At 44.5% G+C, this 20,441-nt stretch overlaps 1 protein-coding gene across 4 annotated transcripts in view; it reads right to left on the bottom strand.

The window, feature by feature from the left end:
- Positions 1–19,813, bottom strand: part of LOC110521574 (centrosome-associated protein 350) — a 39,790-nt gene extending 19,977 nt beyond the window's left edge. For 3 of the 4 annotated variants that reach the window (XM_021599210.2, XM_036968990.1, XM_036968991.1), the window contains exons 1-14: positions 19,451–19,813; positions 13,957–14,000; positions 13,692–13,806; positions 13,358–13,529; positions 12,491–13,068; positions 12,303–12,389; positions 10,150–10,263; positions 8,809–8,925; positions 6,039–6,709; positions 5,630–5,754; positions 3,125–4,074; positions 2,862–3,024; positions 2,484–2,626; positions 2,195–2,387 (exon numbers count right to left, since the gene is read on the bottom strand). In XM_021599210.2, coding sequence (XP_021454885.2) covers positions 2,195–2,387; positions 2,484–2,626; positions 2,862–3,024; positions 3,125–4,074; positions 5,630–5,754; positions 6,039–6,709; positions 8,809–8,925; positions 10,150–10,263; positions 12,303–12,389; positions 12,491–13,068; positions 13,358–13,529; positions 13,692–13,743 — 3,365 coding nt within the window. In that variant the 5' untranslated portion in view covers positions 13,744–13,806; positions 13,957–14,000; positions 19,451–19,813. The remainder of the gene's footprint in view (positions 1–2,194; positions 2,388–2,483; positions 2,627–2,861; positions 3,025–3,124; positions 4,075–5,629; positions 5,755–6,038; positions 6,710–8,808; positions 8,926–10,149; positions 10,264–12,302; positions 12,390–12,490; positions 13,069–13,357; positions 13,530–13,691; positions 13,807–13,956; positions 14,001–19,450) is intronic. The other variant, XM_036968992.1, reaches the window with a different exon arrangement.
- Between the last annotated feature and the right edge of the window lie 628 nt (positions 19,814–20,441).

Raw genomic sequence — 20,441 nt, 5'->3', positions numbered from 1 at the left:
AACATGCCCATTTTGCAGTGAGGAGATTTAACAACCTCGCTGCCCAAACAAAAGAGTCAGTGTTAGGCTGCCATGAGGCAGGCTGCCATGAGGCAGGCTGCTGTAGACCCTTCAGCCGCAACCAGAGCAACAGCCAAAATACTATTTTTCCCTGGCACTCTGCACTAGACAATGCCCAGATCTATAGCCACAGCAAAATAAGCATTCTAGAGCGTTGAGTTAGCTAAAGCCATACGATGTGCAAGTGGCACGTCAATTTTACTTCAGTATTCCTTGTTATGTAGGCTAAGAATGAGCCTCAAATTTGCATTATCAGTCATGAAAACCTATTATACATATTACATATACATATATACATAAACATATTATATACGTGTTTCCGAGTGAATATATATATTTTTTAATGTATTTGATGGCGAAGAAGAAGCATGAAGCCAAAAACCTGACCGGGGTAGCTCTAGCAGGGCAGTAATTCACCGAAAGGACTTGTTGGAAAGGTGGCATCCTATGACGGTGCCACGTTGAAAGTCACTGAGCTCTTCAATAAGGACATTCTACTGCCAACGTTTGTCTACGGCGATTGCATGACTGTGTGCTTGATTTCACACCCTTGTCAGCAATGGGTGTGGCTGAAATAGCAGAATCCACTAATTTGAAGGGGTGTGTCCATATACTTTTGGTGATGTAGTGAATTTTGATAAAAATGCATTTGCTATGACTAAATCCATTCACAAAAATAAACATAATTGTGTACAAAACATTAGGAACACCTTCCTAATATTGAGTTGCACCCACTTTTGCTCTCAAAACAGACTCGACTTGTGGAAACAGACTCTACAAGGTGTTGAAAGTGTTCCACAGGGATGCTGGCCCATGCTGACTCCAATACTTTCCACAGTTGTGTCAAGTTGGCTTGATGTCCTTTGGGTGGTGGGCCATTCTTGATATACGCGCGGGGAACTGTCGAGCAAGAAAAACCCAGAAGCGTTGCAGTTCTTGACAAACCAGTGACTCTGGCACCTACTACCATAACCCGTTCAAAGGCAGTTGGATTTTTTTTGTCTTGGCCATTAACACTGAGTGACAGACATAACATCCATGTCTCAAGGCAACAAAAAAAAACCCTCTTTAACCTGTCTCCTCCTCTTTATCTACACTGATTAAAATGGATTTAACAAGTGACATCAATAAGGGATCACTGCCTTCACCTGGTCAGTCTGTCATGGAAAGTGTTCATAATATTTTGTACACTCAGTGTATATAATGGGCCACCCCATTATATTGGGAACTGAACTGAAAAGACCACATTCATTCGCTGCTCAAGCCTGACAGAGTGAGATGCATCTTTATGTTGGCAAAGAGACCCTGTAGAAAGAACACTGTAGCTGATGTGGTGTCCAAGTTTACTCCAATATTCTCTCCAGTCACTTGAAATGTGTAAATATTATAAGTGGTGGTCTTTGGAAGCCAAGGACCACTTAATTTATTTATTTCACCCTTATTTTACCAGGCAAGTTGACTGAGAACAGCAACGACCTGGGGAATATTTACAGGGGAGAGGGGGGATGAAGGAACCAATTGGAGGCTGGGGATAATTAGGTGGCTATGATGGTGGGGTCAGATTTGGAATTTAGCCAGGACACCGGGGTTAACACCACAACTCTTACGATAAGTGCCATGGGATCTTTAGTGACCTGAGAGAATCAGGACACCCGTTTAACGTCCCAACCGAGAGACAGCACCCTACACAGGGCAATGTCCCCAATCACTGCTCTGAGGAATTGGGATATTTGTTTTTTGTCCAGAGGCCCTCCTACTGGCCCTCGAACACCGCTCCAGCAGCATCTGGTCTCCCACCCAGGGACCGACCAGGACCACCCCTGCTTAGCTTTAGAGGCAAGCCAGCAGTGGATGCAGGGTGGTAGGCTGCTGGCTAACAAGGAAATTGTGTCGCATACCTGAAGTGAAACTGCACAGTCAAACAAATAGACCAGAAACTCATGTAATTGAAAGAGGCATTGTGCCCATATGCCAACAATAATATCCCCACACAAATGTGCTCAGAGATTATAAGACAACCAAGAAGCTCAGGAAGGAAGGAAATACCAGTAATCACTGAAGGTCAAGGAGGATATTCAAGCTCCTGGGAATTCCCCTGAGCCCCTCAGAAGTGGTCTGGGCTGGAACGCCTTACCTGCAGTGTAAGTGGCCTGAGGCGCCCCCTAGTGTACTGTCAGTGTACACACTCTTCACCAGGCTGTGGATGGAGCTTCTCTCAGAGGCTGAGCCTCCTCGTCTTGAGTCTCTAGACAGGCTCTCCCACCCCGGAGAGCAGGGGCTCCTCTGCTCCTCCACCAGAGTGGCATCACTCTTGTCTGAAGCAGTGCCTAAAGAGATGGGAGACACTTACACTAGTAAGAAATTGTCACTTGGCTATATGATTTCAGGGAAGTGGTTATTTTATTTTGTGGGGAAAGTCTCACCCCTTTTCACTGAGCCCTTTGAGTGAGGTGAAGATACTGGAGTGGAGCCTGAGGAGTGATGGGATGGCAGGTCTATAGTCCGGGTGTCATAAGGGGACCTGCGACTCATCAACTCGCCATAGTGACTGTTCCCGCTGGTGATGCTGCAATGAGACGTCGAGATAAGCCATATTTCAAGACCCACATCATGTGCATCAAACCACCACAGACTACTAAAACAACTTCAAAAACAGCAACTCACATCTGTTGAGTTGAACTCCTAGCCAGCCATGTGACATTAGTGCCACCTTGTGGTCGGGTTCCCATAATGTTTTAATTGCATGAGAGGTATTCAGATAGCAACACCCAGTCATGTGACAGTAGTATAAACCACTTTACCTGCATCCGTTGTATCCTTTCTTAGACTGGCTGCTCCCACCGCCGCTGCTACGGGACGACACAAAGTCATCCTCATACGCTGGTGCCACATCCACCGAGCTGGCTGCAGACAGGCCAAAATGCACAGCAGGGGAGCTCCGGTCTGCTTGCTCCTCTCCTTCAACTGCAGGGAGAAGCCAGAGGAACAGACGATGGGTTAAACATTCGTTCTTCATTCAAAACACTTCTATGGATAGGGTGGGTGTGTAACTGTGTTGGCTAACCCTTGGTGTGGTTGTGCAGGTGGTTCTTCGTGAAGATGTTGATGACGCTATGAGGACTCCCCTTGGTCAGTTCCTCCCATGGGCCTCGGCTACGGTCCCGTGGCTGAGAGAAGGGGAGGGTGCTGAGGGCTGGGTACTTCTCTGCCGCTCTCTGGAAGTGAGAGATGGGTTGGACGCCCTCCCTCTGGCCTGCACAGAAGTCCAGTGACCTGAGACGCTCTGCTGGTTTGGGGTCCCTCTTTATGTGCATGCGGGGGCTCTCGTTGCCCTCCGACAGGCTGCCCTCGCTCAGCAGTGGGCCCTCACTGATGGAGTCACCGCTGGAGTCATGGAGCTTGGTCTTCCCTGGTACCTCAGGGTGCTCCTCCGGCCTCTTATGTGAGCCGAGGCCTGGGGATGTCTGTGGCCTGCTGCCTGAAGCAGAGGCCCCGCCTCTCTGTTCTCTGAAGCTGTGCAGGTCGCCCACCCCTGGGAGAGCTTCGTTGTATGTGCTCTGGCCAGCACTCAGGAGCCTCTGGATCCTCAGAGACAGCTCGTCAGCAGCATCAGTGCGCTCTCTGACCGATGGGCTCACAGGCTTGGCCCGGCAGCCGTCGTCTTGAGGCTGAAGATGGGTCAGACCGGTAAGATCCATGTCCCTCGCACAGCCATAGTTGATCCCTGTGCCGGCCAGTTTCCATGCTTCACTCTCTATGCGGGTAGACAGGGATGCGGCTGTAGCTTTCAGGGCCTCAATGCGGTTCATCTTGGTCTTGTTGGCTGCTCCTGTGAGAGTAGAGTGCTGAGGCCTGGCTGGAGGGCTGGTTCCCCTCACCCCAGAGCCCCCTCCCGTTTCCAGGCCCAAGGAGAAAAGCTTGTCTGTGGGGGGAGCCAGAGCACTAGAGGGTCTGACTGCAGAACTAAGATGGTCAGGCTGCAGCCACGATGGAACTCCCAGTCCCATCTCATTCCTAAAGGAGAAAGAGTGGAGGATTAGTATTCAAATACACAATTTTTTAAACAAAGGGCTCAGAAACACTCAAAATATTGTTTTGGGGATTTACAAAGTCCTTTAGTATATGGACCCATTAAATAGTTTTAGTACAGAGCAACATTGTCCATAGGATACTATGCCAAAGGTTTAAGACATCTAAATATGCATGAAGCCATTAAAATATGTGACTTGTACAGTCTAAATAGGACTTTCTGAGAACCACCTTTGTGTTTATTATATAAGCAAAAATTGTTCAGGGTCAAGGATCAACTCAAGATTCCAAGAACTACATAGCAACTCATGAGTTTATGAACATATGCAGATGACAGTTACATACCATATTGTTTACCCTATGTGAGGACCAGACAGATATTTACAGTATCTGAAGTTACTGTTGCATCTAAACTATCACTAGAAGTACCCTATTTTATGGTTAACCGAGCATACTAGGTAAATTAGTTCTGTTGCACCTTATTTGTGGAACAATCTTCAAAATGTTCTTAAAATTTGATGTTCTGGTGCTTCTAGGGTAATTCAGAAAGCTGATTGAGGAACTTATGGAATAAGTTTGGAACCACCAACACTCTTCCTAGAGCTGCTCGCCCGGGCAAACTGAGCAATCGGGGAGAAGGGCATTGGTCAGGGAGGTGACCAAGAACCCGATGGTCACTCTGACAGAGCTCCAGAGTTCCTCTGTGGAGATGGGAGAACCTTTCAGAAGGACAGCCATCTCTGCAGCACTCCACCAATCAGGCCTTTATGGTCGAGTGGCTAAACGGATGCTCCTCCTCAGTAAAAGGCACATGACAGCCCACTTGGAGTTTGCCAAAAGGTACCTAAAGACTGTTAGACCATGAGAAACAAGATTAAAAACACGTCTGGAGGAAACCTGGCACCATCCCGACGGTGAAGCATGGTGGTGTCAGCATCATGCTGTGGGGATGTTTTTCAGCGGCAGGGACTGAGAGACTTGTCAGGATCAAGGAAAAGATTAACAGAGCAAAGTACAGAGAGATCCTTGATGAAAATCTGCTCCATAGAGCTCAGGACCTCAGACTGGGATGAAGGTTCACCTTCCAGGACAATGACCCTAAGCACACAGCCAAGACAACGCAGGAGTGGCCCAGCCAGAGCACGGACTTGAACCCGATCCAACCTGACAGAGCTTGAGAGGATCTGCAGAGAACAATGGGAGAAACTCCCCAAATACAGGTGTGCCAAGCTTGTAGCATCACACCCAAGAAGACTCAAGGCTGTAGTCGCTGCCAAAGGTGCTTCAACAAAGTACTGAGTAAAGGGTCTGAATACTTATAGAAATGTGATTTCAGTTTTATACTTATAATACATTTGCTAAACCTGTTTTTGCTTTGTCATGAGGTATTGTGTGTAGATTGATGAGGGAAAAACAATTTAAATACATTTTAGAATAAGGCTGTAAACTAACAAAATGTGGAAAAAGTCAAGGGGTCTGAATACTTTCCGAAAGGCACTGTATAAGCTGTAATTAGTGTTTTAGTGAGGTGTGTGCTGACCTGGAGAGTGGAGGAGGTTGTATCTCAGATAGAGACAGGTCACTGCTAGAGGAGGCACTCTGGGGTCTCTCCTGCCTCTTGTTCTCCTTGTCCGACTCCCCGGATGGCTGGTACAGGGGCCTCTGCTAAAGGAGAACACACACCACAAATAACTCACAGCTAGTTTAACTCACCACAGGATGAGTCATTTCCTACAAGCCACTTGACTACATGAAATACGAGCAATAGCATTTTATGTCCAAAGTTATACTGAGGGTAATTCGACATGTCACCATTTCACACATTGGCTCTTAATGACAGCTATAAAAATGCATTTGACACGCCATACATACCATGCTCTATACCCACATTTTCGCTAAAGCTTGCCATGTGAGTAAGGGGACAGTGAGGGCTTCAACTATGCCTTTACCTGGTGGATGACTGTGGTAGAGGCTGGCTGAGTCTGGTAAGGCAGAGGCTCCTCTTCTAACTCAGCCTGTTCCAGTAGTAGTTTGGTGTAGGTCTCCTGCAGGCGTTTCTGTACTGAACTCTCCAGTACCGCAGGGCCCTTATTGGCTACCCCCGCTCTCTGCTTCCTATATAGCTCCTGAAGACGTTGGCTCCTGCTCTCCGCCTCCTCCCTCTGGGCCCTTCGCTCCTCCACTAGACGTCTTTTACGCTCCTCTTGTTGCCGGGTGATGTACTGGCGCACTGAGTCGGCGTCGTAGTGCCTCTTCTTGGGCCCTGGTTCTGATGGCTCTGGCTTGTTGCGCTTGGTGGGGCTGGCACTGCGGGAGCCCCGTAAGGATGAGCAACCAGCCGTCCATGCTGTGGTTCTGGCCCCGGACACTGAACCCATCCTGGGCTCCACTGGAGCTCGCTCCTCTGCTCTGTGCTCCAGCTGCAGGTCGTCCAGGATGCCCCGGATGTCTACAGACAGGAGATCTGTGTTGAGGGCCCTGTCCTCGTCTGGGCCTGCAGAGAAAGGGTCTGGGGTGGGCTGGGTGGTCCTGTCCCGGCTGCAGGGTCTCTCTGAGCTGCTGGGTCTGGACCGACGATTCAGCTCCGGACAGGGATCTGAATTTGACCGAGGATGGGATGCTGGAAAAAAATTGCAAGGGGTAATGTATTGATTTGTGACTAAATGTTATTGTGAATTGAAAGGAACATGTGTTTTGTGTGCATGATTAGGGGGGAAATCGTGGTAGCTATTAGGGCTGTCAGAGTTAAAGCGTTACAATTAAACGGCAATCTTTGCTACGCATTTCATTTTTGTCAGCAAAGTCTGTTTCCTCACAGACCCTTTAAGCGGAACACTGTGCTGTTGGTCTACTAACAGCTGCTACCAACAGCAGCAACAGAGCGGTCTGCCTCTCTTGTAGTGCTAAAACAACTATACACGCAGCTTTGAGCAACAATTCTGAAAGAAAACTTACAGAAAGTTCAACCATACACTTTCTCAGGCGTTTCTATAAATAACGGCAGACACTTAATTTGCACAGAAGTAGCTAGCTTGTTATGCTAACGTTAGCTAGCTAGCCAAATGAGAATGTTTAGAATGTAATGGCAGAATGCCTCTAGATTAAACTCCGATTTTAAAAACAGAACAGCCATTCAATTCAGCTATGTTTTTGTTAATAGTCCTCAGGTCAAAAGATATGATAAAATTATCCCAATTCTTGTAGTAACAGCTTGTAACTAGTTCATGTTGAAGAACATGGATAAGAAGTAGTCTAGGCTAGATCTAATAGCTGTATGATATTTTACATGAACTCAAGACTTGACTGATCTGTTATTATTCAATTGTCTTAAAGTCTATTTTGTGTTTTCTTCCCCTATAGTCAAATTAAATTATTCCTACAACCCAATGTGATGTGTTTTAATTGAAACATCTTCAATAAATTTGAGATTAATCGCAGTCAACTACAGAAAACCATGCGATTAACTTGATAAATGTTTGTAATGGTTTGACAGCCCTAGTAGCTATATCCAGATAACACATCTACAATTGTTTAAGTAAATGTTCTGTGTGGAGTTCAAGTTTCAATGTCACTTGCAGAAGTACAGTGAAATGCCTTTCTTGCAAAGTCTAACCCCAACAATGCAGAAATGAATATATCAGTAAAAAAAAAAAAAAGAGACTGGCAGTACAACCCTTTAAGCAGCCTCATGCTTCACCCCCACCCCCCAGATATGAGTCTACCACCAGCACAACCCATGGAAACCAGACCATGCTGAATTGTGCAGTCAGTCAGAAACGGCTAGTCAATCTTAATTCATTCCGGTCACTGACAGCCAAAGTTGGCTAATGTAGGGAGACTGCCTGTGCTAGAAGAGACGACCAACTCTTTATTTATTGATATTCCTTTAGCCGTGCACTGTACGCCTTTTAACATGCAATAAACAAAAAAAAACATGAACACCACATATACAGTAACACAAATGCAATTTTCTGCATTTATGAGAGTGCCATTAGGTGTCCATGTAAACATGATTATTAGGGGAATCGTTCTTCTTGCATAGCATGTAAACATTTTAATCAAACTATTATATGAATCCGACTATCCACAACAATCTCATTATTGTGTGCATGTAGCCGTACACATTATTGTGTGATTAAGTGGAGGGGGAGTGGAGGGGGTGAGAGGGATAGAGGAGAGAAGGCCAAGTAGAGCAGAGATGGGTGAGGGTAGTGGATAATGCCTAAAGAAAGTATTCAGACCCCTTGACCTTTTCCACTTTGTTACGTTACAGCCTTATTCTAAAATTGATTAAATTAAGGGGTTTTCCCATCAATCTACACACAATACCCCATAATGACAAAGCAAAAACAGGTTTAGAAAATGTTGCACATTTAAAAATAAACTGAAATATCACATATACCTAAGTATTCAGACCCATTACTCAGTACTTTGTAGAAACATCTCAAGGATTATCAATGGAAACAGGGTGCACCTGAGCTTAATTTGGAATCTCATAGCAAAGGGTCTGAAAACTTACGTAAATAAGCTATCTGTTTATGTTTAATCACTATGCAATCATTTCTAAAAACCTGTTTTTGCTTTGTCATTATGGGATAATGTGTAGATTGCTGAGGATTCTTTTTTATTTATTCTGAATAAAGCTGTAATGTAACAAAATGTAGAAAAAGTCAAGGGGTCTGAATACTTTCCAAAGGCACTGTATGTCTCCCAACCCACCTGTCCTGGCCAGTCTGTCTGTGAGCTCTGGCCTTTGCTCTTGAGGTAGACGTGGAGCAGGGCCCAGTACCATCTTCACCAGCTTCTGGCCCTCCCGCCATGACGTGGTGCTGATCACTGCAGCAACAGGGAGCACACCACGAAAACACACAGAAAGGTCATGGTCGCTGTAGAGTTCAGCAGTAATGACTTATGGCAGGACTGTTTATCAGAAAGCAAAGACTTTCAACTTAGAATCCTTCATTGAAACAAAGTGGTCAACCCTGCTCTGTTTTGGTAAAAAGCTGAGGGATATACCTACAATTTTTGCCACTCAGTAATAGACAGGGCTATGGATGCAAGGACTGGCCATCTAAGATATCAAAATGACAGTTAACTGTGTTTTGAGGCTAAACAGTGTTTGTTTACATTTACATAGTTACAAACATTGGAGTAAAACTAGCTTTTATTTGGGTTATGATGGGGTACAACAGTTGAACTCATGAGGCATTTATAAGTTATATCCTTCAAGATTTAATTGGTACATATAATTCATTTCTATGTCCAGAAATGGATGTTTCAACAGCTTATTGCCCCTTGAAAATGTGTCAAATAAAACCTAATGCTGTTTTACTGAAGTGATACTCACGTGCACACAAGAGACATAATGATGTCGTCTCGCTCTACTATGAAGTCTTTGGAGATAAATTATTTTAGAGCTGCATTATGCAAATGTAATGAGTATGGGTCAATTATGCACCATCTGCATAACCAACTTTGAAAATATATATTTTTTCAACTTCCTTCATAAAAGGTGTCAGCACTGCAGTGAACTCAAGGGCTCTAACACAAAGCACAGTGCTGCTGGATTCATTTTCAACAAATGGAACATTACCATTTCTCAATTCTTCCATTACTTTGAATAATATAGCCTACCGATTTGCTCTACAAAGCAGGGGCTGATGTTAGGCCAGCAGCTGTTCCTGTTTGGTAAAGGAGCTGAACTTGATCCTAGATTTCAGGGTGATAAGTGACTTAAATGGTGCCACTGACAAACAGAGGCCTGTTTAATAGCACACAGTTAAGGCCTTGTGGTACACGCCTTCCAGATGTATTCACTGTGATACGCCTGCTCAGATTCAGTGTGCGTGCTGCACAGTAACTAATGAACCAAAACAAATGAGGAGATTCCCCCTGTTTGTGAAAGACCCCTGGGCTTTGTGATGAATTATCACCTACACGCACAATATTGGAGGAGCTTCCACATCTTCTATTGAACGCATAGACCCAGGATGAGTAAGCACGAGAGACAAATAAAAAGCGAGAGAGAGAGAGACGGGGAAAAATGAAAAGAGATCCAACCTAGCTTGGTTTCCGGGTGGGGAACAGAAGCTGATTTATGGATTTTCCTCACAGGCTTGGACGGCTTCCTTTCCTTAGCCTTCTCTGTGGGTCGCTGCTTGGGCTTGGTGCTCTCTAAGACGGGGAGAAAGGATATGACATGACAGTTTGAACACAAAAGAGGGAAAAATAACAGAACTATCACATTTCTAAAAAGTTGCTACCTTCCTGAAAGACATCTGAATGCAAAACAAAGCAATTGAATATGAAGCGGGTGGAATGTATCAGTATAAGAGGACGCAGCAGATAACTTTGGCATGAAAACCTGTGAGGAAGCCCAGGAATCAGCAGAGAGGACAAAGAAAATACAAAAATGTTTCTTCAAACAGTCATACAAAATGGTAGGGAAGCAAGCAGTGCTGCGGTTGTGGCAAAATGCCTGGAAATTCTGCTGCAGCAAAAAAACTCACCACATTCATCAAGTTATCCTAAATTTAGAGGACACATTTCTTTGGTGGAAATGTTTTCTCTCAAAATCATTCTTGTCCGAAATAGGCCAGTTGCTTTATTTATTGAAGGAAACAGTTGACTGGGATAGGTAAAATAGCCCTTAGTCTTTCTGAAAATACTGGAGCGTATTTTATGCCATCTCATTTCCAGGGCAGTTTGAACGGCAGAGCAGTATTTAAGCACAGGAGCTTGAAATCTGAACATCAAATATATTTATAGCCTAGTATTAGTTTTTTTCCCAGATCAAACTGGGAGTTTAGGTATTGGGAGTGGCAATAGGTCTGGTCATCTAATCTGAATGGCCCTGGACAATAATATTTAAGAGGTCTCCATCTTGGCGTTGTAGAGAAATTTGTTTAACTTTTTTTTTGCCAATTTCTTGCAATTCTACAGATTTCTCCATGGAGCGGAGAGAAAATGTTGCAATTTTAAAGCAAATTTCATGTGTTTCCACTTATTCTGCATGGAGCCGAGAAGATTTTGCAGTTTTAAAGTTAATTTCCTGCAATTCTATGCATTTTGCCATGGCTAATGCTGTGTTGTTATGCTCAAACATAAAATAAATGGTCTCGAATTCAGTTCTCAGAATTGTTAGTTCTCAAAGATTATATAGGTCCATCATCTTTTCTACATACTTTATATCCGGTTTTAGTAGTTCAAGTAAAACAAAGCATTCTTCCATCCCAAAGATTAGACTTATGTGGCTTGAAAAGAAAAACACTTAAAGACTTTGCAGACTACGATTTTAGCTGTCTTTTGCCACGATTTTGCCGTATCAGACAAAATGTTCATGTTCACGTGGTCAAATCCTTAGGTTGTAAACGATTGTCGGACATCTTGGGTCATTCAGTGTGATAGGGTCTAGGTCTGACGATTAAGTACCACTACATTAAGTAGTAGGCTCTGACAAAGTTCTGGCAGCATCATGATTTTTGTTGCCATTATCATGTAGTGTGGCTGGTGTTTACGAGACGATCCCGGTGACTGACCAAGTGGAACATTACCAGCACACAATAATACTGTTATTGTGAATAGCAGATTAATATAATAGTTTGATTTAAATGTTTACGATTTCCCTAATAATCTTGTTTACATGACACATTCGAAAATCAGGCTGATGGGTCTGATGGGATTTTGATAAATGCACAAAATCGCCAATCAAAATAAATGTTCTACCACAGCGAGCAAGTTATTTTGGGGGAAGCTTTGACCCCTGTATCATAGAAACACGTAATACATGGGAAAATGTGTACAATTGCAGGAAATGAGCATTAAAACTGCTTAAAATTCTCCGCCAACAAAAGGTGTGAACAAGGGATCGCATGGGTTGCGAGGTGGGGGTTTGTTATTATGCCAATAAACAACAATATCCCTTCAGACCTGTGCCACCATGAAATTTGTGTGATCAGATCTTCTCAAATAGTACTTGAGCACCTCTGGACTATGCTGTCCATCTGATGCCCTTTTCCATTGTAAATCCACTATGACGTCAACAGCCCATTGATTCTATTGAGCGGTGATGAGCAGGCAGTTCATCTCCACAGTCCTTTCAGTCACTCCCCACATCTGTTAATAACACCTGTTAACTGCAGGGGTCATTATGTAAGCATAGCTAATAGCATAGGGTGTGTCCTTTGATTGGTCATCTACCACTCAGTGCTCACCTGAAAGCTGGCGAGACAGGTCTCTGTAGATCTCTCGCCACACTTTACCATCAGGAGTGCAGATCTTGGTCTCACTCCTGTTGAAACCTGATAAGAACAAATTACTGTTTGGTTTGAAGGAATGATGTAATCAGATTTTTACATCCAGTGCAATTGGAGACCAACTTTCTCTATCCAGTGGGCTTTACCTTTGTATATAGGTGCCGGAGGTGCGGCTGCCACTTTGCGTATCTTAGCCGTGGGTACGGTGGTGGTCTCCACAGCTCCACTGATGCCCACAGGCTGCTCCAGCAGCCTGTCTCTGTCAGCAGCCTCCAGGTGCTCTCTCTGTCTGCGGATCGTCTCCTTCAGCTTCTCCAGCTTGTCGTCAGGCTTCCTCCGCCTCAGGTTCTCCAGCCTCTGGGAGGCCGAACCAGGGCTTGAGGAAACAGTCTCTGCTGGGGGTGGGGCCGGGCCCTCCAGGGTGTGTGCTTTGGGCCTGTGCTCCGGGCCCCCCTCCTTGTTAGCGTCTCTGGCTGCAGCAGTGTGGCCTGGGGGCCGCAGGGCTTCCAGCGTGGGACAGTGGTTGAGGTAGCGCACCACAGTGCTGTCCAGAGCAGACGAGTGTGTGCTGTCCAGGTCTCCGTGAGTCTGCTGGTCTCGCGTGTCGCTCTGGTAGACCAGCTGGCTGAGACAGGAGTCCGGGGGAGGGGGGGTGGCATCCTCCGACTGCAGACTCTGGGCCTCCAGCTGGGAGGAGGTCAGGGGGGGTGTTGGGGTTGCTTCCCTGGGGGGGGGGGGGGGGGGAGGGTCACTTAAGCATTCAGGCTATTTGAATGGGATGTGTCAAGATCACATGGCTTTGAATGGCAGCCTTATGTGCAAAGACCTACACATGTACATGTGGCTGTAAAAGTAGCGACTTAACGACCATCTCTGACTGCAGGACTTATAGGGTAGGTCAGGGACTAAAAACACAACCTTTTGCACTGTATCGCCGCACAACCTCAGCATACATTAGTAAACATGGTAGAAATACACTTAAAATGTTTTTACATCTCATTAACAGTGCATACCTATAAGAGGTCAGAGGCTCTTTAAACTCAACACAGTTGTTCCTGTGGACGTTGCTGTCCTGTGTGGTGTTCCTCAGGGGGCTGCGGGAGCTCTTGTCTGGGCTCCGATGACTCCTCCTTCTGGACTTGGAGGTTCCGCCTGCCTGGGAGCAGTCCTCTGTGCGCCGCCCATCTGAGTCAGGAGAGATAGGGTTAGAATTCCTGCAAAGTAACCTTGCAATGCAAAACAACACAAAGTAATGACGATGCCTGCTGCTAAGTCCAGTTTGAGAACCTTGTTCTGTAAATAGTAACCATGGCTCACAATGATGAGCTATATCATTGTGTACCTCACCTCTGTGGCTCACTTTCCTGGTGGCGCCCCCAGAGCTTTTCTTTGTATCCATGACGGAATCCAGCAGAACTCCAGAGCCAGGAGAAGCCTCCAGGTGGTTCTCAATGTGCTGCAACTGCAAGGAAAACAAAAGCGCCTGACTCAGACAAAGAATGCAGAACAAAAACTCAAATACCACAGCCCATGCATGTGTCATTGCATTAAGTGGGGAGTCTACAAAAATAGAAAAACTGTGAAACAACATTGTTAATATGGGTTTACTTACAGCAGCTTTGGTCTGATTCAGACTTTTCCATGCAGCTGACAGCTCTGAGGAGAGAAAGGCATTAAAAAAATAATTTAAAAAAATTAGCAACACAAAAAGGCAAACAAAGCCTTTGCAGCCCCATAGAGACATTCAAGGTAACTTGAAGAGGTATCCCACATCCTTATTCCTTCAGTGTGACAGACAGAATGTTGCACTGATAGAAGAATGGTAATAGAAGAATGGGCTCCCGAGTGGCGCAGTCGGGTAAGGCACTGCACCTCAGTGCTTGAGGCGTCACTACAGACACCCTGGTTCAAATCCAGGCTGTATTACAACCGGCCGTGATTGGGAGTCCCATAGGGCAGCGCACAATTGGCTCAGCGTCATCCGGGTTTGGCCGGTGTAGGTCAATTATTGTAAATAAGATTTTGTTCTTAACTTTACTTGCCTAGTTAAATAAAGGCTCAATCAAAGAAATTGCATTGTCCTGCCCAGTAGTCTGCGCCGGGACAGTCAGGGGTGGCTCATTCCGCTTGGAGCTCCACATCACTCCTGTTCACCTTCAATTAGAAAAGTTTATTTTATTAAAATTGCTAAAGTTCAGTGTGGCTGTACAGTGCCTTTGGGAAAGTATTCAGACCACATTACAGCCTTATCCTAAAATTGACCAAATTAAATAAAAATCAGCAATTTACATAAGTATTCAGGCCCTTTGCTATGAGACTCGAAATTGAGCTCAGGTGCATCCTGTTCCCATTGATCATCCTTGAGATGCAACTAAAACTTGGAGTCCACCTATGGTCAATTCAATTGATTGGACATTACTTGGAAAGGCACACACCTGACTATATAAACGTTGTAGAGTTGACAGTGCATGTCAGAGCAAAAATCCAGCCATGAGGTCGAAGGAATTGTCCGTAGAGCTCCGAGACAGGATTGTGTCGAGGCACAGATCTGGAGAAGGGGACCAAAAAAATGTCTGCAGCATTGAAGGTCCCCAAGAACACAGTGGCCACCATCATTCTTAAATGGAAGATGTTTGGAACCACCAAGACTCTTCCTAGAGCTGGCCGCCCGGCCAAACTGAGCAATCGCGGGAGAAGGGTTTTGCTCAGGGGTAACCAAGAACCCGATGGTCACTCTGACAGAGCTCCTCTGTGGAGATGGGAGAATCTTCCAGAAGGACAACCAATCTCTACAGCACTCCACCAATCAGGCCTTTATGGTAGAGTGGCCAGACTGAAGCCACTCCTCAGTAAAAAGCGCAACAGCCTGTTTGGAGTTTGCCAAAAGGCACCTAAAGACTCTCAGACCATGAGAAAAAAAAAAAAGAGTCTCTGGTCTGATGAAACCAATATTGAACTCTGGCCTGAGCGCCAAGCGTCACATCTGGAGGAAACTTGGCACCATACCTACGGTGAAGCATGGTGGTTGCAGGATCATGCTGTGGGGGATGTTTTTCAGTGGCAGGGAATGGGAGACTAGTCAGGATTGAGGGGAAAGACGAATGGAGCAAAGTACTGAAAGATCCTTGATGAAAACATGCTCCAGAGTGCTCAGGACCACAGACTGGGGAGAAGGTTCACCTTCCAACAGGACAACGACCCTAAGCACACAGCCAAGACAAAGCAGAAGTGGCTTTGGGACAAGTCTCAATGTCCTCGAGTGGCCCAGCCAGATCCCAAACTTGAACCCAATCGTATATCTCTGGAGAGACCTGAAAATAGCCATGCAGCAACACTCACCATCCAACCTGACAGAGCTTGAGAGGATCTGCAGAGAACAATGGGAGAAACTCCCGAAGTACAGGTGTGCCAAGCTTGTAGAGTCATATCCAAGACTCAAGGCTGTAATCGCTGCCAACGGTACTTCAAAAAAGTACTGAGTAAAGGGTCTGAATACTTATGTAAATGTAATAATTTCACATAAAAATGTTTAATGTTTTTTTGCTTTGGGTATAAATTGATGAGGGGGGAATTTTTTTTTAATCAATTTTAGAATAAGGCTGTAACCTAACAAAATGTGTAAAAAGTCAAGAGGTCTGAATACTTTCTGAAGGCACTGTATGTGAGAAATAGGAACCTAATGTCAGCAGCAGTACGTTTATGCTGCCATCTATCCAGGAAAACAGAGTTCAAACCACCTGAGCAGACACACATTGAAGCCAAACACTGCATTATTGCTACTTGCAGGCAGGCAAAGAATCTAAGTGACTGGGACAAGCACCTCTTACCCAGCATCTGCAGAGGTTCAAAACAGGATTGATTATACATACGTATGGATGTATGAAGGAAATAAATAACCAATGTATCATTAATGACAGACTGCTGACTCAAGAGCTGTTGCACTTCCATTTAAAGAGCTGTTCTATGTCCATTCCAACCGGTTCTACAGCAAATACCTAACAAGGTTTCCTTATGACGGGACAGGAACATAGGAAAGAAAAATACATGACTTTGGGTGTATTATTTATCACACAAAGTCTTCACGTAGGGTGACAGTAGAAGCAATGCATTTCCCTCCAATGTTGAAATTGCTTAAATTAATCAAAATCACAATTGTATGTCACATGCGCCGAATACAACAGGCCCTTACTATGAAATGCTTACTTACAAGCCCTTAACCAACAACGCAGTTCAAGAAATAAAGTAAAAAATAAAATAAAAAGTAACAAATAACAATAATGAGGCTATATACAGGGAGGACCAGTAACAAGTCAATGTGCGGTGGTACAGGTTAGTTGAGGTCATTAGTACATCTAGGTAGGGATAAAGTGACTACGCACAGATAAACAGCGAGTAGCAGCAGAGTTAAAACAAAGGAGGGGGTGTCAATGTAAATATACAGGTGGCCGGCCATTTGATTAATTGTTCAGCAGTTTTATGGCTTGGGGGTAGAAGCTGTTAAGGAGCTTTTTGGACCTAGACTTGGCACTCCGGTACTGCTTGGCATGTGGTAGCAGAGAGAACAGTCTATAACTTGGGTGACTAGAGTCTGACAATTTTTTGAGCCTTCTTCTGACACCGTATAGTATATAGGTCCTGGATGGCAGGAAGCTTGGCCCCAGTGAAGTACTGGGTCGTACGCACTACCCTCCGTAGCACCCTACAGTCGAAACCCGAACAGTTGCCATACCAGGCGGTGATGTAACCGGTCAGGATGCTCTCGATGGTGCAGCTGTAGAACTTTTTGAGGATCAGGGGACCCATGCTAAAACTTTTCAGTCTCCTGAAAGGGAAAAGGTGTTGTCGTGCCCTCTTCACAACTGTCTTGGTGTGCTTGGACCATGTTAGTTTGTTGGTGATATGGACACCAAGGAACTTGAAGCTCTCGACCTGCTCCACTACAGCCACGGCAATGTTAATGGGGGCCTGTTCAACCCCCTCTCCTTTGACTTGCTCACGTTGAGGGAGAGGTCATTGTCCATATCTGACCTCCTCCCTGTAGGCTGTCTCATCGTTGTCAGTGATTAAGCCTAACACTTGTGTCGTCAGCAAACTTAATGATGATGTTGGAGTCGTGCTTGGCCACGCAGTCGTGGGTGAACAAGGAGTACAGGAGGGGACTAAGCACGCACAACTGAGGGGCCCCAGTGTTGAGGATCAGCATGGCAGATGTTGCGTACCGTAACCACCTGGGGGCGGCCCGTCAGGAAGTCCAGGATCCAGTTGCAGAGGGAGGTGTTTAGTCCCAGGGCCCTTAGATTAGTGATAAGCTTTGTGGGCACAATGGTGTTGAATGCTGAGCTGTAGTCAATGAACAGCATTCTCACATAGGGGTTCCTTTTGTCCAGGTGGAAAAGAGCAGTGTGGAATGAGATTGAGATTATGTCAACTGTGGATCTGTTGGGATGGTATGCGAATTGGAATGGGTCCAGAGTTTCCGGGATGGTGTTGATGTGAGCCACAACCAGCCTCGAAGCACTTCACGGCTACCGATGTGAATGCTACAGGGCGGTAGTTATTGAGGCAGGTTACCTTCGCTTTCTTGGGCACAGGGACTATGGTGGTCTGCTTGAAACATGTAGGTATTACAGACTCGATTTGGGAGAGGTTGAAAATGTCAGTGAAAACACTTACCAGTTGGTCCGCACATGATTTGAGTACATGACCTGGTAATCTGATTGGCCCTGAAGCTTTGTGAATGTTGAATCTGTTTAAAGGTCTTACTCACATCGGCTACGGAGAGCATGATCACACAGTAGTCCGGAACAGCTGGTGCTCTCATGCATGCTGCAGTGTTGCTTGCCACCAAGCAAGCATAAAAGGCATTTAGCTCGTCTGGTAGTCTCGCGTCACTGGGCAGTTTGAGGCAGGTTTTCCCTTTGTAGTCCGTAATAGTTTGCAAGCCCTGTCACATCCAACGAGCGTCAGAGCCGGTGTTCTAGGATTCAATCTTAGTCCTGTATTGACGCTTTGCCTGTGATGGTTCATCTGAGGGCATATCGGGAATTCTGATAATGTCCATGGCCTTCTGGAATCTCATATTTCACACTCCATGCATTCCTCTCATGTCACTGCAGTTTACTCATATTAAACGACATAATTAGGTTTAATAGGTTCTCTATGTAATAAACAACAGCTCAGGCTGGCATGGATGACTATTTCAAATGGTGTTTTAATATTCAAGATCAAGCCTACAGCCCATCTACTCGCAGCAACCACTTTTGACAGTCTGGCTGAAAACCCAGTGACAGCCACAAACTAAGTGTAAAATGACAGCTACAAGCTACAGTTTCAGTGTTATTAACATTACATTTTAAAATACATTGTCATAAACAGTTACTACTATAAATCTGCCAAATAATTTTCAACAAAAGCAGAACAACTGAGGTGTGGCTCCCAACAAAGTTAAATCAACTTGGTTAGTTAGCTAGTAGGCGATTAAACCCAACTCCACGATACATTTGGTGAATAATTATTCACATTAACTGTCGCGTATTACAGTTTGAAGCACAACATCGGTCGGCTGCAAGTAGTTCTCATTGTCACTGCAAAGGAGAGGTGATCATTTGTAACTAATCTAGAAAAACTTACTATCCAGTTTTTTATTGAATATTAAAAACATACAATATACTTGCAGTGAAGCCGCTGAACAACTACATCACATTATTAGTCATCTAAGTGAATAGTTAGTTAGCCTAGCTAGTTTACTAATTGTAGCTAGTTAACGTAAGTTAACGTTACCTAACTAAGTATTTGCCAATCGGGGACTTACATGACATTTAGTATAGAACATGTTATATTTAATCATAAATCTTCGGTAACTATGGGGATGCTTGTGCTGTGGGCTTGATAACATTAGCAAGCAAACATCCCCTGTTTCTAGCTGAAAGTGACAGCAGGCTAACACAGTTAGCTAGCTAGCTATCAAACTTTACTAACGCAATGTTCGCTAACAAGTGGCGTAATATTAGTTAACGTTGTAGTTAGAACGCTATAACGATAGTTTGGGGCTTCGTTTAGATGTAATTTTGCACAACTTCTAAAATATGCCAATCGTGGCTACATACCGGTCCGGGTGACGCTCCAAACTAGATGTCCATAGATGATGGTAATTTCTTGATGATGGACATAAAATAAGGCAACTTTTCCAAAACCGACCAAGGCCGCTGCTACTGCTACAGTAGCTAGCCTACTGTCAGATTTTTGCCAGCTATTAAGCTAATTAGCTGCCGCCTCTTGTCAATGCCACAGGCTTGGAGAGTTTGGTTTTAGCTTCTATCAATAAATAGCTAACCGCCTTCCCGTCTTTTCCTGGTTACAGTGTTGATATTCCCCGACATTTATGAGTTAGTTAGACTGTCCACCATTGACAAAATAACAACAGGAAACTGGTGACGTGTAAACTCGCGGGAGGTGGAAACGTGACTTCACAAAACAAGACTGGAGCCACAGGTTAAGTTCTTCAAATCCTTGCTGGAGCCGTCTTCAGTGGGTGGAGTCCAGAGGGGTTGCGTCACTAGTTACTGCAGACACAAAATAGAAATTGGCAATATATAATTTATTTACCTTTAAATTAAGGTTAGGCATAAGGTTAGCAGTGTGATTAGGTTAGGGGTAGGTTTAAAATCTGAAATTGTAGAAACAGGCGGAGTTTAGACATTTTTAATTTTTTTTAATTTTTTTATTAACAACAAATCAATACATAAAGCACATGAGGGAACACAAGCATACATAGATTACAAACAATAGACAATCGAGCTAGGGGGTACAATATCACATTACAATTACACAAGGACCTTAAGGGACATGCATATACTTACAATTCTAACAGCTTTTTTGTTAGTAGAGCATTTAACAGTCTTAAAATACAGTTCAATTTATTTTTGTAGGGTACGAAAATGTGGTTTTCTGTTTGTAAATTTACATTTGTGTATATGAAATTTGGCCAAAAGAATAATGAAATTAATTACATAAAAATGTTTCCGCTTATTTCTATTGTATGTAAAGAATCCAAACAGTACATCTCTCCACAATAGTGTAAAATCTTCAGAAATGTGT

This window comes from Oncorhynchus mykiss, chromosome 30, assembly GCF_013265735.2.
Source record: "Oncorhynchus mykiss isolate Arlee chromosome 30, USDA_OmykA_1.1, whole genome shotgun sequence".
Lineage (NCBI taxonomy): Eukaryota > Metazoa > Chordata > Actinopteri > Salmoniformes > Salmonidae > Oncorhynchus > Oncorhynchus mykiss.
Note: the sequence above shows the minus strand (reverse complement) of the source record. Positions and strands in the feature narration are given on the sequence as shown.